The sequence below is a fragment of the Lacerta agilis genome, chromosome 14 (genome assembly GCF_009819535.1).
Source record: "Lacerta agilis isolate rLacAgi1 chromosome 14, rLacAgi1.pri, whole genome shotgun sequence".
Classification (NCBI taxonomy): domain Eukaryota; kingdom Metazoa; phylum Chordata; class Lepidosauria; order Squamata; family Lacertidae; genus Lacerta; species Lacerta agilis.
This window is the reverse complement of record NC_046325.1, coordinates 21,181,698-21,197,778: the sequence shown is the minus strand read 5'-3', so window position 1 is coordinate 21,197,778 and position 16,081 is coordinate 21,181,698. Positions and strand designations below refer to the sequence as shown.

The 16,081-nt window shown below is 47.5% G+C and overlaps 1 protein-coding gene across 3 annotated transcripts in view; it reads left to right on the top strand.

Annotated features, from left to right (window-relative positions):
- ARHGEF40 (Rho guanine nucleotide exchange factor 40) overlaps window positions 1–14,572 on the top strand; it is a 38,908-nt gene extending 24,336 nt beyond the window's left edge. The window contains exons 9-20 of one of the 3 annotated variants that reach the window (XM_033169960.1): window positions 586–713; window positions 1,681–1,798; window positions 2,645–3,246; window positions 4,584–4,830; window positions 5,368–5,454; window positions 6,484–6,708; window positions 7,020–7,181; window positions 8,067–8,229; window positions 9,356–9,508; window positions 9,601–9,707; window positions 10,232–10,285; window positions 11,031–14,572. In XM_033169960.1, coding sequence (XP_033025851.1) covers window positions 586–713; window positions 1,681–1,798; window positions 2,645–3,246; window positions 4,584–4,830; window positions 5,368–5,454; window positions 6,484–6,708; window positions 7,020–7,181; window positions 8,067–8,229; window positions 9,356–9,508; window positions 9,601–9,707; window positions 10,232–10,270 — 2,031 coding nt within the window. In that variant the 3' untranslated portion in view covers window positions 10,271–10,285; window positions 11,031–14,572. Of the gene's footprint in view, window positions 1–585; window positions 714–1,680; window positions 1,799–2,644; window positions 3,247–4,583; window positions 4,831–5,367; window positions 5,455–6,483; window positions 6,709–7,019; window positions 7,182–8,066; window positions 8,230–9,355; window positions 9,509–9,600; window positions 9,708–10,231; window positions 10,286–11,030 lie in introns of those variants that run through there. The other 2 variants (XM_033169959.1, XR_004427870.1) reach the window with 2 other exon arrangements.
- Window positions 14,573–16,081: the final 1,509 nt, after the last annotated feature.

Here is a 16,081-nt window from a genome sequence, read left to right as displayed (position 1 = left end):
GTGCATGGCTTTAGTTATTTTTTTCCAGTACAGTCAAACCTCGGTTGTAGAACGTAATCTGTTCTGGAAGCCCGTTTGGCTTCCGAAATGTTCGACAACTGAGGCACAGCTTCCGATTGGTTGCAGGAGCTTCGTGCACTCAGCAGAAGCCGCATCGGACATTTGGCTTCTAAAAAACGTTCGAAAACCGGAGCATTTACTTCCGGGTTTTTGGCGTTTGGGAGCCGAAATGTTCCGAAATGGAGGTGTTCGGGATTTGACTGTTATCTCTAACTTCTCCGTTAACAAATCAGCATGAATGCTCAATAAAGACTGGATTCAATCTAATGTATTAGCTTGGTGCAAACGTATCAGGATGAAGTCTGAATAAACATGTTGCGTGGAGGAGGCCTAAGTCAGGGCTGGTTGTGTTGCTGTGCTGTTTTGTTGTATGCTAGTTATTATGATAGTCATGTCAGTGCTGGTATGCAGCGTTACCACGTTGCCATAGTTTCTTTTCTGTCGTCGAAGTCAGGATTCCCATTCCACTATCCCCCAACCCATTCCTTTTGCCTTGTCCTAACTGCTAGGTTCTCACCTCTGTAGGAACTGTCGGCCCAGATCACCTTGCACCAAGAGACCATGCAGAAGCTCCTCTCAGAGCCGCGCCTGCTGGAGCTCCAGCGCCGTGGGGGGGCCTTGCTGGCACGGCTGCCCCCCCTGGGGCCCTGCAGGTGAGGATCAGGGCTGCGGGGCATCTTAGCAGAAAGTTCCCTTTGTCCCCTGTTCCCATTTGTTCTGTAGAAGAGTTATGTAAAAGAACAACAGCACTTGTGGATGGCTTTTAAAACTATTGTATAATACACTTCACTGCTGTTCGATTAACCTTCCTGCGTGTTGGAGTAATCCTGCAGTTATGTGCTTGCGTATCTGGAGGGGATGCTTAATTGGTGTGTGCGTGGGTGGCAGGGAAGGTAGCTTAGCAGCTTGATTTCCATTGCCTGTGTGTGTGTGTAATCAATATTGTGTGATCTGCATCATTAGAAACAGCAAGACATAGCTGATTCCCATTTTAAGCATGAAGTTGTTGTACTTGGCTGTCTCTCTCACTGTATGTTATGCTGCGCAATGGCATCTGTTTTGCACTATGACACCCCACCTTCCATGGCAGCCATTTTGTGACTGGTGCAACCCCCCCAGCACTCCCTCAACATTTGAAATGTGCCCACTGGGTCAAAAACAGCCCCTGATATATGTAACGTGTAGCTTGTTCCTAAGATCCCTGAGACACAAGGTGGGGGTGGGAAGGCAGCAACATTTTAGCTGATCTGGAGCAGTAAAAAGACTTGCAGCAGCAAATGCAGGAGCCATTGGCCTGTGAAAGCTAATTCCTGTCCCTCTCCACCCAGGGAGAATGTCCCATGTAAAGAATTTTCAACAGATTTTTATCCAAACTTTCCTCGAACCCTCTTTTTGTACTCGTTGGCATCTCCCATTGAAGTAGAGAGAACCTTCTGTTACATAAAGCAAAAGAGCCGAGCGGGAGGGGATTGTTCCCTAGAATGGCCATAAGTGGGTCACAATCAGTTTGGCCTTCACTGGCGTCAACCTGGCCCACACCAGTTTCTTCCTTCCTCGCTTCATGCAGCAGCTTCATACCGCAAGGCTCAGAGTGACTGTGTGTGTCCTTTGCCCCTATAGCACAGAGGCTGTGGCTGCCACCAGGCTCTACCAAGAAGTGGATGAGGCCCTTCATAGGCTGGTCCAGCTCAGCAACCAGCGCCTGGAGGTGCTGCAACAGGAACGGGAAAATGCACAGGTAATTCCTAAAGTCCCTCATTATGTGTTCGGGGCTTTGGCAGACTACCCTGATATCAGGGTCACTGGGACTACCCTGATATCCCTAACCATTGGCCAAGTTGGGCCTTACCTCTGAAGCTCATTATTACTGTTCCTAGAACTGAACTATAAAAATCAAGCTGGAGGGATTCTGCAGAGGACGGATGGGAGAGATGCTAGGCCTAAAAACATAAAAATAAAATTTGACAATGCACCTACAAACACTCAAGTCTGAAGCATGAGTCTTGATCCTGCTGGGAATTGTTGAAAGGGATGAGAGGAGCTTCACAGATCATTGCTTTAAAGGGCTCAGTTTTCCTGAGGCAGGTGATGGAAGAAGGGAATAAATGTAGGAAGCATATCTGAAAGGGCTCTGAGGAGGCATTATGGCGAAAGAAATGCTGGGGTTGCAGAAACAGGATAGGTATATTAATTGTGGTAGTGGTAGAGGTGTGGAGAGACTGTAGAGATGCTGTGATAATAAAATCTCATGTTCAGAATTTCACCTCTCCTTGTGCAGAAGCTAAAGACTTTGGGCCTTTAAAGTGGCAACCCACTGCCCTACCAATGATAATATTTCCACTTTGCACAGAGTATCCAAGAAGATCAGGTGCAGCTGGAGAGATTTCTGAGTTTGTTTGCCCTGTCACCTCCACATTTTGCGGGCGCGGAATGGGAGTGCCATGCTCAGGAGCTCCCAAAGATCCTAAATTACAGTGGAATTTGTACACTGGCTATATAAGAAACAGTGAGGTCAACAGAGAGCAGCCTCCTGGGTTTGGCCAAGCTTTTGCTACTTCTCTCTTTCTCTCCCGCTTCTACACAGGTTCAGGAACAAGCTCTGGAAAAGAAGGCCCATCTTGAATCTACTGGCAATTGTGTGGAAGAGAAAAGGGAAGCAAAGAGGCCTGTTGAAGGGTTGGCTGAGGGGGCATCACTGGAGAGGACACTGCTGCAGAGCCCCAAGTCCCCAGGGAGGATGCAGCCCGTGCCAGAAGCTGGCGGTGCCCCACGGCCCCGTGCCTGCAGCATCAGTGCCTCCTCCTCACCCAAGCATGGCTGGGGCCTGGGGTCCAGATTTGGCTCCTCTTGCAGCCTGACCTCCCTCTTCCAGCCGCACCCCAGCCCCAAGGCCTCCCCTTGCTGTTCTCCCACTCGAAGCAGCGTCCTGGAGAGCGGCAAGAAGAGGCAGGGCCTTCCCAGCAGCCCCAAATCATCTCTGTCCCCTGTCTCCCAGCTGGCTTTGCGGGCCTTGAGTGACCCTGGCCGCCCCAGTGTGCATATCCGCGGCCTGGAGGTGAGCAGCCGCGAGCTGGCAGATAGGAGCTGTTCTCCCCGTGAACATGTGCTGCTGAGCCGTAGCGGGACCCACGTTGCAGAAGCACCTTGGGGGGCCACACCTCGCACGGAAAGAAGGCGCTGCCTTGGGTGAGTAGGGGAAGGGTACATGTGGGCGGTTTTCCATCCATGGTCTTTACTCTTGTGCTACCCCAGGGGTATGGTTGGGGCTGAGAAGATAGTAGTCTGAACCTGTCAAACTTAGATTTGCAAGCAGGCCCAGCTCAAGAAAATCTAAATGGCACCCCGCCCCCCTTTTCCCGTGAGTTAATGTGTGGTATGGTCAAGCTTTTCTTCGTAAGTGTATTAAAATGCACAGAGAAGCTGCTTGTGCGCTAGGCCTCATGTGTCTGCCATTTGATCTGCCATCTCCCTCTGTGACACCCAAATCTTCTCCCCAGGAAGATCATATTTTTTAGAGTTTCCAATACAACAGAATCACATGAAACATTCCAAATGACATTCCAAATTATTTATCCAATTATCATTAAAAAATGAAAAGTTTCAAATCTACCGAATTGTTGTTTTAATTTTATTTAGAGGCTTCCCATGCTTCAAATTCCGGAGGTATCTTATCTTAGCTATTGTCCTTTGTTTTCGCGTTCCAATATTTTCACAGCCTCTGATATATTCCGACAAGCAAGATAAATCAAAGCAAACAGTATCTCTGTTTGGATTTAAGTCCATGTTTCACCACCATACAGTCCCTTGCCCCTTGACGATCTGACTCCAAAAGCCAAATCACGGACATTCGCCATCTTCTTTTTTATATTCCAAACATCTTTTTCCACATTTATTATACACCCGTCTGCATCCACTTACATCTTTTAGGAGAATTAGCCAGTCATTATTGAAGATTCATATATTAAAGAGTTTTTAATGCATTTTAATGCATTATTTTAATGGGCTTTTAAAAAATGTATCTATGTGGATGTTTGTTTGTTTATTTTGTTTGTAAGTTGCTTTGAGTTGCCTTTGGCAAAGAAAAAGCGACTAATAAATTTAATAAAATAACAACAACAACACTACTTAATCTGTTAGCACTATATCATCAGCTGTATTGCACCACCAGCACCCCACAAACATTGTTCACTTCACAGGACCCACCTACCCCATATTGTTTAGGGAGGGCTGAGTGGCTTGGTACTGGTATTGTGTTTTATTTATTTTCTGTCTGTATGTGTGTATATGTAGAAATATATGTTGTGCTTTTATCATTTCTATGCAGAGAGTTTGATAAATAACTGGTGTGTGTGTGTGTGTACAGTGTATCACACACTGCTTATTTACCAAAAACTCTAAGCGGTGTACGTAAAAAGCATACAATGGATAAGATCCATTTAACTCAATCCTAGTAGACATGGGCCTTGTATCAGAGCCAGGGGTGTGTGATTGTTTTCTTTTCCAACCTCCCCCTTTCTCCTCAGGGTCCAACAGCAACTTCTGGCTGAGCTGCTGGAGTGTGAGCGGGAGTATTTGACCGCCCTTGCCCAGCCCCTCTCTCTCTCCCAAGAACCTGGGGGACAGGCCTGGCCGGCTGAACTGAGGTGCTTGGGCAGTGCTCTCCGTGCCCTGCGGGACCAATTGCTGGCTTTCCACACCAACTACTTCCTTGGCGAGTTAGAGGGGTGCATGAACCACCCGTCACGTGCTGGGGGCTGCTTCCTGCGACATGTGAGTGCCCCCCCCCAACTAATATCATTTTGTTCTTGCACACTGGTGTTGTTCCCTTACAGAAAAACCCTTCTTCCCTTTGTGCCTGCTGCAGAAGGTCTGTCTCTTTTGATGAATGAAAACAACCTTAAAAACCAAACTAGCTGCTGCTCCTGTTTTTTTTTTTGTTTTTTTTTTTACCATTCTGGCACATAGGAATGTAGCAGCTGAAGCCTTTCCTGGCACAGAGATAAAATGACGGGGAATTTAATTGCCCAATTAATGACTATTGGACCTCTGTTGAAAGAAGCAACAACAGGGCCAGTGGAAAAGAAGGAGAGATAATAACCCTGTCCTTTGAGCTCGCCTCTGGGGCATATTTTCCCATTAAAGGAAATGGGGGTGGGTTGGGGAAGAGAAGGAATAATCCCCCTCACATGAGCTAGATTTCACATTGTTTCATTGCAGCAGCCTGATGTCTGCCCTCCTGCTCAGTTGGATGAATGAGGGATTTCTCTCTCTCTCTCTCTCTCTCTCTCTCTCTCTCTTCTTCTGCAGGGAGAGAAGCTTCAACTTTATGCCACGTATGCCAAAGAGCACCATAAATTCCAGGCTGCCCTGGCTTTGCTTCGAACCACCAGCAAGGTAAGATCCGTGGCCGCAGGGGACCGAGTTTTAACTTTGACCTTTGTGTGGTTGGGTTGCTTATAGAATAGCTTTCTCTTATAATAGATTCTTTTGACCCACTTATTGGAAATCCTTCCATGGCACTAATCTTTAGCAGGAGTTTGATGTTCAACTAGGCAGCCATCTGATTTGTGAGGAGCTTGGCCTTTGTATGTGGGTGTTTTGAAAACTTTGTGCACCTTTCAGTCTCTCTCTCGGTGAGACAGTTATCAAGGCTGGAGTCAGATGCAGGTCAGAGCAAAGAGACAGAGTCAGTCTTCAGTGAAGTTAACTCTTTATTCAAGGAAATGCCATACAACTCAGCAACACTTCCCCGCAAGTCTTGCACCTATAGAGCAGTTTCCAGGACTAAAGGTCCCAGTGTTCCACCCCCTCCTAGGGCTCCTCCTCATAGCTGTCAACTTTCCCCCTTTTTAAAGGGAAACCCCCTTATTCCGAATAGGATTCCTCGCAAGAAAAGGGAAAAGTTGACAGCTATGCTCCTCCTCTACCAGATGTTTCCCAAGCAGTCTCAAAATGTGTCTGTGCACCTCTGGTCTCTGTTATGCCCGTACCATTATCCTGCGAGTTCTTGGAGACCAGGGGGGAGGGAAGTTTGTCACAGCTGGAGAGGGAGACTCCTGGGATGCTTCAGCCTTGGAGTCTGAACTGCTCCCTGTCACAGGTTCCTCCTGTTCACTAAACCCTGTTGCCCTTTCAGCATCCAGCCTCTCTTCCCAAGCTTCCCCCTTTGACCTCTCCTCAGCGTCCCACCACCAGTCCCCAGGCTTTGAGCCTTCCTCCTCTGGGATCTCCCCTGGGGGCACCCTGCTTGGTGCCTCCCACCACCCCTCATCGTCCAGCCCGACAACAGGAGTCTAGGGTATTGTGGCAGGTGGGTGAAGGAAGGGCAAGAGATTGAGTGCCTTGAGTTCCATCACTTCTGCAGAAGATCTAGTTGCCCTGCTCCCAGCTCAGCTGCCTTTTCTCTCCCCTTCCTCCGTGCAGAAGAGCCCGGCAGAGCTGCGCGAGGACGGGCAAACGGCGCACACGTTGCGTGTGCCCCTGGAGCAGCTGGAGCGGTATCGGCGCTTCCTGGGTGAGCTGCTGCGCGAATGTGAGCTGGAGCGGGGGCCTGACCGCCAAGCCCTGCAGGAGGCCCAGCAGCTGCTGGAGGCCCAGGAGCAGCGAGGCAGGGACCTGCTGGCCGCAGAGCAGATCCGGGGCTGCGAGGTGAGCGCATGGGCGCTCCCCTGGCATGCAGCGCTGCATCCTCCCTGCTGCTTCCCTGTGCATGCGCTGCTCCCTCCCCTACTGCCTGTCCCTCACTCAAACCAGGTATCCCCGTCTTCTGGTGCTTGCCCATGGCCAAGTTTTGCCCTTGCTGCACTGTGGTGTCTCTGTGCAGGACACTGAGTGGGAACACACACGAGGAAACTGGACAAGTGACACTTTTGACCACTTCTGCGATTGGGGCGGTTGGGCGGGGGGGGGGGAGGGACCTCAGCCAGATGACCCTGACCAGCCTTCCTGTTTCCTTGCAGATGAAACTATCGGAACAAGGGCCGCTGCTGCAGCGTGGCGAGCTCACCGTGGTGTGTGGGCGCCGTAAGTGCCAGCGGCATGTCTTCCTCTTTGAGCGGCTGCTGCTCTTCACCAAGTGCAAGGGACCGGAGGGCGGCTACGTCTGCAAACAGGCCTTGCAGGTGCGCAAGTGTGTCTACGATGAAGAGCTCCTTTCCTTGAGTCGTGAGCTGCATGGTTTGGGAAGGAGGGCGCTGGCACACAAGGCAGGCTCCTGCAGCATAAACTGATGGAATAATGGTTACTTGGAAAGGAACTGCTGGACCTGTTTGGTGGAATATACATCCCCACCCCTGATTTGCATCGGGCACAAAGCGGGAAGGAACTGCCAATGCAACAGTGAATGGGATTAAAATTCAAGAAAGCTAAATTTAGCAAAGACAGGTGTTCGGCATTACATAATACACCAAGACCAAGCCTGGATTATTAACCATGGTTTGTCTGAAGCAAGATAAGCCAGAAGTTTGGGTTCAGACAACATGCCAAGCCTAACCATTGTTTAGCTCACAGCAGTGCAGCGGGACTAGAGGAGCACAGCAGTAGCTGTTTGCCTTCTGGAAACCCATATGCTGCTGCTATTATTATTATTATTATTATTATTATTATTATTATTATTACACTGCTGCTGCTATTATTATTATTATTATTATTATTATTATTATTATTATTATTATTATTACTACTTCTACTTTATTTATATGCCACCCATCTGACTGGGTTGCCCCAGTCACTGTAAATTATAAAACCACAGTAAAACACCATTAAAAGCTTCCCTATACTGGGCTGCTGGTGGATGTCTTCTAAAAGTGGGATAGTTGATTATTTCCTTGACGTCTGACAGGAGGGCATTCCACAGGGCGGGCACAACTGCCCTCTGTACTCAAAAAGTCACGGTTTGGCTTAATGTTATGTCTGAACCAGATCAGTCTTGAACATAGACTTCCTACTTCTTGTTGCAGGTGGCCCTATCCTAACTTTTCATCACCCTCTCTCTTTTTCTTCCACAGACAGCATCCATGGGGTTGACAGAGAGTGTGGGGCCTAGTGGGCTACGCTTTGAGCTATGGTTTGGACGTGGACCAGGCCGACAGGCCTACACACTGCAGGCAGCCTCTGCTGAAGTTAAGCATCAATGGACAAATGTTATAGCCCAACTGCTATGGAGACAGGGTATGTGGATACCTGAGACACTGCCCCAGCAGGATGAGAATTGCATCAGGGCAATGTTTGTGCAGACAGTTACTTCACTTTAACAAGCTCTTAATCTTCTTCCTCACTTTCTTCCTCTCTCAGTGAAAATAGTTAAAGAGCCAAGAGCACAGACTGCCCTCCAAAGAGGAATGGTTATTTATTTTATTATGAAATGTTGCCTGCCTTCCTGTAGTTAGAATGATCAGAGTAGCTTACAATAAAAAAGGGTTAAAGCACACAGAGAATAATACATTCTCAACATCTAAATTAGCTAAAGGCAAGAAATGTAGCAATATAGCACAGAATAAAACAGTCCAGCAAGAATTAACAGCACTAGACATCTGGGGAAATTAAAAGGTCTCTACGTGCTGCCAGAATGACATTGGCATGAGCAGCAGAAAAGCTTCTCTAGGGTGGGAATTTCAAAACCAAGGATGCCACCACTGGAAAAAGCCCTTTCCCTGACAGCCACTTGCTGTGCCTCAGATGGCAGGGGAGCCCTCAGAAGAGTCTCTGGTGGAGATCTTGGTGTACAGATGGACACATGTAGACAGGTGGTCTCGTGGGCACTTCAGTTAATATTCCTGAGCAAACTAGGGAGAAGTGGAGAAGGGTCCTGCCCAGGTATCGGAGTAGGGCCTGCCCCACTCCTCTGAGGTGCTTCTCTCATTTACTTTATGAAAAGGAACAAAAGGATCATTGATGACTGGTGGATTGTGCCACTAATTCCCTGGGCTGGTTATCAGGCGGCAGACAGGTGGGTGTGGGGAGGCTGAGATTCATGGGGCAGTGCCCTACTTGCGATAATGAGCCAGCCTCTGCTGGAAGAAAACTTAGGTATCAACACATAACCTCACTGAACACTATCCTCTCTTTGTGGAGAAAAAAAAAAGGAAAATAAACTCCTGTGCATAATATGTGTGTGAATAGTATGAAAGTAGGGCATAGCCCTTTGAATATTCCATGCTATACCTAATGCTTAGCATAGAGAAAGGCCAGAAAGATGTTTCTTTTTGGTGAGATGGGAGAATGCTGAGGGTACTGATAGCACTTGGAGCAGTTTTTAAGAAGAATGCCTTGGATGTTTTTCTTTCCCCTTCTTCAGCTGCTCATCCGTCTGTCTCGATGAGCATATCCTCCTGCCCTGCCCAGCGCCTGGCCCCTCTCGGCCTTGGGCCTGGGGCGCCTCCTGGGCTGTCGTTACCCGGCCACTTTGAGGAAGAGGAATGGGACCTGGATGTCAAGCCCATCCCAAGGGGTGAGTTCACACTGCTGTTCTCCCTGCCTTCTCATAGAGCGTTGCTGCTCAAATCTGCACTCACCCCTACCTTTCTCTGCTGCTCCCCTTAGCCGAGACGTCTGAGTCCGATGGACCCTCCCCAAGCCACCAAGAGCTACCTAGGCAAGGAAGAGGATCATTGCCCGGCAGCAGCACTGCTCTGGGGCACCCCCAGTCGGTGAGTGTACACAACACCCAAAAGCTCTTTGGCGAGGGTGTCTGTTATCATGGGTCCATGTATACAATCGAGAGAATCATGTGGTAAAGCCCTTCCTGGAGTGCACCGGTTCAGGCTGCCAGCAGGGAAACAGCAGCATGTTCAAATGGTTCCCCTTATCCAAACAAAATGAGCGCACCCAGGAAAAGAGTTCAGCCCCATTTATGCTAACTTCCTATAGAAATAAGGTATCCACTTGATCCTGCCAATTGTATAAATAGGCACTAAGTTTGGGAAGCATCTTATGTGAAAGAGCGCCAGTGGGGCTCTGCCAAATCTCTCCTTGCTGTGAAAAGGGTCAGGGCCATGCTGTTCTGGGTTAGGTGCTGGTAACCCAGTGGCTGTGTGCGCCTGGACAGAAGTCTTGTGTGCTTTTGTGTGTGTGTTAGTGCAATCCACCTGTCCCCCCCCTTGCCCCCTCCCTTCCCCACCAGGATTCACCACGCCATCCCTGATGGCTTTCATATGTTTTCTTTATTTGCCAGAGCTCTGGCGTTGCCGACGAACCAGTGACCCCACTCTGAGGCCATGGCGGCCAGGTACAGAGCCCCTGCCAAACTTCTCTGCCTTTGTGCAACCCCCTCCCACCTCTTTACCTAACTACTGTCACCTTTTTCCCAAAGTGCAGCACATGGCACTCCCCCATGTCTTTCTCTGAGCCTGCATTTCCAGGGACACCTACTTGCTCAAGTTCACTCCATCCCTGTTACATGTATGACCGCACTGTCCAGGTTTATCTGTGTTTCACCATCCTGCAGCTTCTCTTTCTCTTGTGTGCTGTTCTCACTGGCTATCCAGTTGTCTTAATGCTACTACAATTGTTTTAAATTAATCTAATCTCTACAGAGCTGGCATAATGTAATGGCTAACAGTGTGAACTGGCAAGTCACTGATTTAAACTTTGCCTCAAGCATGGACTTACTGGGTGACTGCCGTTTATTAGCCTCATCCTCCCACCTGTGAGAATTGGGGGAAATAATATTGACCTACCTTGCAGGGTTGTAACAAACCTGGAGATAATCTAGGTGAAGTGCTTTAAATACTTAAAAAAGCAAGCTACAAAATACTAAGTTTTATTTTTACAGGGAAGTAGGGCTTTTATACTGTCCCTATCAGAGCATATAATGCATTATATTTAACTAGACCAGGATGGGTTGCAGAGAATCATGTATAAATTTGGCTCATGAGGACTAGAAACTTGACAAGTATTGGGTAGCCAGAAAAACTAAGAGGCTTGGTGTCTTTCTTTGTATCTAGACACTCACCCATCTGTTTCTTTTGCAGCATTGGGTGTGGAGTCTACACCGGAAGCTGTTCTCCCCAGGCAGCCGTGGAAGGCAGGACTCAAACCCCAGGAACTCTGGGAACAGAACTGTCTGAGCTCCACCAAACCTTGGAGAAGGGGCATGAATGGGCACTAATGTCAAGCAGTCCTATGACCTGCTCCTAACAAGACTCCTGATGGCTGTCCCATTCACTCCCCTCTACTATCATCCCACAGGAACAGCCAGCCATGGGCTGCAGTCTACCTTGAGATGGCTCTGCCCTATCCCTGGCAGTACCCATCCAGTGCCTTTTCCACCATTTTTTTGGGCTGCAAAATACTGGAGATTCTTGACCAAGCTGATGTGGTTGGTAGTGAAATAGTTGTGTATTAGGCAAGGAAGGCCAAACAAATGAGCTCTGGGCTGACCCAAACTAAAGTGCAGACTAGGAGGAAACTCAGTGGAGTCACTGATCGAGTGGGGTGGTTTCCAGACAGTGTTGAACTACTCATTTGCCTGGTGCCCTACCTCTGATCACAGCTTCAGTCTCTTGCCCAATTGGTATTCTGATCATTTTGATGGGAGATGGAAGGAAGAATCTGGGCTGCACTTGCTAGGCAACTACAGTATGCACTCCCCAAACCATGTCCAGGTTAGCCCAAGAGGAAAAGGAGAAGAAAGATGGGTCTGGATTGCATGGTGAATTACTGTAGGACACAAAACCACCTTCATCCAGAGAGGGAGTTCAGAGGCAGGCCCAGCCAAGAGGAAAGGCATGATACAGCAATATACATAATGTTATGGAGGTTCACATAATACAGCTCTTCTAGTACCACTTTAGATTGCAGATGGGTAGCGTGTTTGCATACCCCCACATAAAGAAAACTAGTATGCCAAGAAGGGTTCTAACTTAATTCATCTCCCTGGTGTGCTGTTTTATTAAAATATGTAAAGAGTTTTGACAAGTAAGAATACTTGGTCAAGTTTACTTCCCCACACTCATGTTTGCAGTCTGAGGACAGAATCCAAAGAGGGCTGTATCATGATTCTGCTACACCTGGGGAAGTTTCCCCCCTCCCTTGGTTGTTTTTGTTTGTTTTTGAGATAAGTCTCTGCACACAGTAATGCTACCACGTTGTTATGAATACAGTAAGCCTACAACTTATGTGGGGGTTACATTCCAGGGATCGCATTTAAAGCCAAAGTCATGTATAGTCAAAACACACTTGAGTGCAATGGTGGGTGGAATTGCCAAAGTCATTTTTCCTAGATGCCTACCCTCTTTCCGCCTCCCTTAAAAACAACAACAAAATATTATTACCAAGTGTGTGAAGCTGAATGCGCACAAGTTAAATGTGGTTAAGTTGCAGGCTTACTGTATGAGGAAAAAGTAAAGTGCAAAAAAACACAGGAGCTGTGAGTGTTTTGCCTCTCTTTTGGATTACAGTACTTGTTGGAGGTCTGCAAACACCCTTCTGCAATGTCTGTGACATTTTAGAATCTGAACTGTAGGAACTGATCTCTAACAAATGGTGCTATATTTTGTTAGGTAGCTGAATATGTGATTTTGCTCATTCAGACTCTTCTGTTGGATACAAATAGCCTACCTTTGGTCTGATTTTGGTAACTTGAGTTGCTCAGCAAACTTACTCTCTTTGGCAGGTCTTGTGCTGGATTTAAACCTGTGGCCTCTCATAGAAATCACACACACTCCTCCTGCCCACATGAAAAAGGGTTAGTAAACTCACTTGGGTGTATAGAGACTAAGTTAGTGGCACTTAGTTCCCGTTGAAATCAGCAGGAGTCGTAACCAACTTTTCACGTTGATTTCAACAGTGACTTGAGTGCAAAACCACCCTGTGAGCTTCAGATGAAGGGCAGTATAGAAATTTAATAAATAATAATTATGATACTAAGGTAGCCTCAATCCAACTAACTGTGTGTGGACTATACTGCTTCAAAAACAAACATTAATAGGGAAGCAGAAAAAAAAATGCAAAAGATAAGCAGTAATAATGGAAGACATGTTTGTAATGTCAAAATGGTGCACAGGCCAGGCAAAGTTCTTGAGATTTGTAAGGAAACATAGGAATTCTTTCACACAGAACACTGAAAGCGGCTGCTAACTACCACCTCTTCTCTCAACCTTTTCAAATACTGGCCCACCAATCCTCATCAGCCCCATGTATGTCAAGAGCACTGATATATATGCCTTTGTCCAACTTGCCACTATAGAGCTGTGGCTCTAAAACCCCCTCCCTCCAGTTGGATTGGAATAAATGTCTCCATTTACAACCACTTTTTGATGAGGCTGGTGCTAGCTTGTGCTTTGACCTAACCACTAAAGTAAAATATAATGCAGAAAAGCAGCTTCAAATGTGCAAAACAGGCAGAAATGAGACTAGTTCTTGAAAAAGAGTATGTACGGTAGTAAATCTGTGTCTGGGTGTACCACTTGACCAACTAGACATGATGGTCCATGTGTTTAAACACGGAACTGCTCCTGTTATGTATGAAAAAGGTGTACATGTTAAGTTTAACCGCAAATTGGTCAATGGGTACAAATTGCAGAACCCTCCCCTGACTGTGGTTTATCTCCCTGAATGCTTGGCAATCCTAACCCATTCAATCCTTTTGCTGTTGAAAACATGCGCTTCTCACGTTACTGGGCAGCTTCATGTTTGTACACGGCACTGTCATCATCATATGTAGCATCTCGATTCACATGCCTGCTATTCCACGCTAACATTCCCTGGACACAGAAAACTTGACATGACAGGAAGAAGGGTAGGCATTCTCAGAAACTAGTTCTCAAAGCACAGGGAATTGTATTTGGATGAACATTTAGTCACATGAGCACCTGCCTGCACCAGAGTGAAGCAGTACAATCCATACATAAGTTTAGCATACTTGCTATATGTGAAGTCTAGCTACTGTAAACTGATGTGGGTTCAAAATTCAGGGTATCATGGTAGGGGACTGTTTTCACAATTAGAAGCATTTTGTGTGTGTGTTCAAAATCAGAGCTCCAGCCCTGAGTTTTGCGGCATCTGCAACTCTTTACCTGTGCTAGCCTCAAATTACCAACATTGTTTTTAGTGTTATGAAATGGAAAAGGTGAGGAAGGGCCAACAGTAAGTTGGAGTTGAGGTTGGTCCTGGGGAAGGTAGAAGCCCAAGTAAAGTAGAAAGTACGGGTACTGCAAGTGTTCCCATTAAAAGGGTTCTCCAAATGGCTGCTCTGCTGGCTGGGAAGATATGGTGTTCTAGCTATGCTGGTTCAAAGAAGTAAAAATTGTGCAAGCTGCACAGATTGGTTCTTCAGGCACAGGTGTTCACGGGAAAATTAAAATATGATGGGAACAAACTAATTTTTAACCCATTTGAAGAGTAATTTTTAGCTACTGCTGCCCATGAACCTAAGCCATGTAAGGTACTAAGCAAACCCCTTGGGTGTCTGTAAATTAATGGTTACCTTTGCCAAACATGTAATCTTGTCAAAATAATCAGTCGGGTTTGTCTAACAAGACCTTATTTTATATAAAAAGCATGCTGAACTGTATTAGTCATTTCTGTTCTTCCGTTGCAGTGGCTATCCTATTAATTCCTTTCCCACTACTTTTAACTTGGGTTTTCTGCCAGCTTAAGGCGGAACATATTTATCTCTAGGCATATTTCACTTGCCCTTGAGGGGCTTAATATTGGTTCAACATCTTACTCCCACCATTCTCTATTTTTTCCTTGATTTGGAGGTTATTCCGGAGAAAATGCTTTCTTCAACCAACTCCTTTAAAAGCAATGACTTCTTGCTTAAGGTTGCAGATATATGCGCACGGGCGCGTATATCTCACTGAATGAAGTCAATAGAACTGAGGAAGGAGGGTTAGATTGTTTGTGCATTTACACCCCTGTGTGCTTAGTGAGGTTCTTCTCCCCATGCCCCCTCCCCACGGGTCCATTTCACCATACTGCCATTTACCCTTTAGCCTGCCCTAGCTGGAGCCTCCCCCCACCCATACCCTGATAAGGGGAGGGAAACAATGCCAGGCTGAAACAGCCCCCTCCCCCATCTGCTTTCCTGTCCTTTAAGTATTTGGCATGTGTGCTCCCGTTCCCACTCTCTCTGAGGCCTACACAGGAGGTGGATAAAAACCTGACCTGTAGTTGCTAGGCAACCAGAATGTTCCTGTTCCTACCCGCTTTCCCTGAACTGACCTGAGCGGCTAAACAGTGAGAGGCCCATCTAGCAGGCCTCATGCCTGAGACCAATATTCCAGGCGTGTGCCTATCTGCAAATGCAGCCTGACAGAGCCCGGCTCTTCCTCTCCTTGTCAGTGCCCATAGACCTTGCTTTTTCCCTCTATGCTTTAGTGGTGGAGAGAGGCTAGCATTTTGCCCTTCCCTCTCTCCTCGCATCACCACAATCCAACAAAGCAGGCGATGCCACTGGACACATGCCCTCACCACAAAATGGCTAACAGTGCCAGGATCTTGACTCTTAACAGCTAGCTGTACATCCGTAAAAGCTTCTAATCTAGACAGCACCTTCCTCTGCCATGGCACTACTGTATAGATAGGGACAGGCTCTGCCAAGCTGGCCATGCCAACCCAGCATCCCCTTTCTTATCATGGCATCACAGAACAAAGCTAGGCTGTGTCTAGCTAGTGCCAGGCCAGTGTGCTACTCCCCACCCACCCCTGCAAATGACACTCCATCAACCAAAAAGAGCAGACTGCGTCAGGCTTCCCGCCCACCCACCAGTGTACAGCAGAGCAGACAATACTTGTCTGTGCCAAGATGGTGCCCTGCTCTCCCCCCTCCCTGCCTCAGCAGAGCAGCATCCTGCCACCACAACACAGTGGCTCTTAATCTACTTCCATTAAGGCCCCTGTGTGCTTGGCTCTGCCACAGGCAGCAAATTCTTGACTATCACTGACCCCCCCCCCCCGCCCGTCAAACATCGCCCACAGAGCAGGCTGTGCCCCTCCGCAGGCCACTGTGATGCACAGGCAACTTGGGTTGTGCCAGGGCAGTGCCACCCATCCTCGTGGATTAATCTTTCTAGGGGCT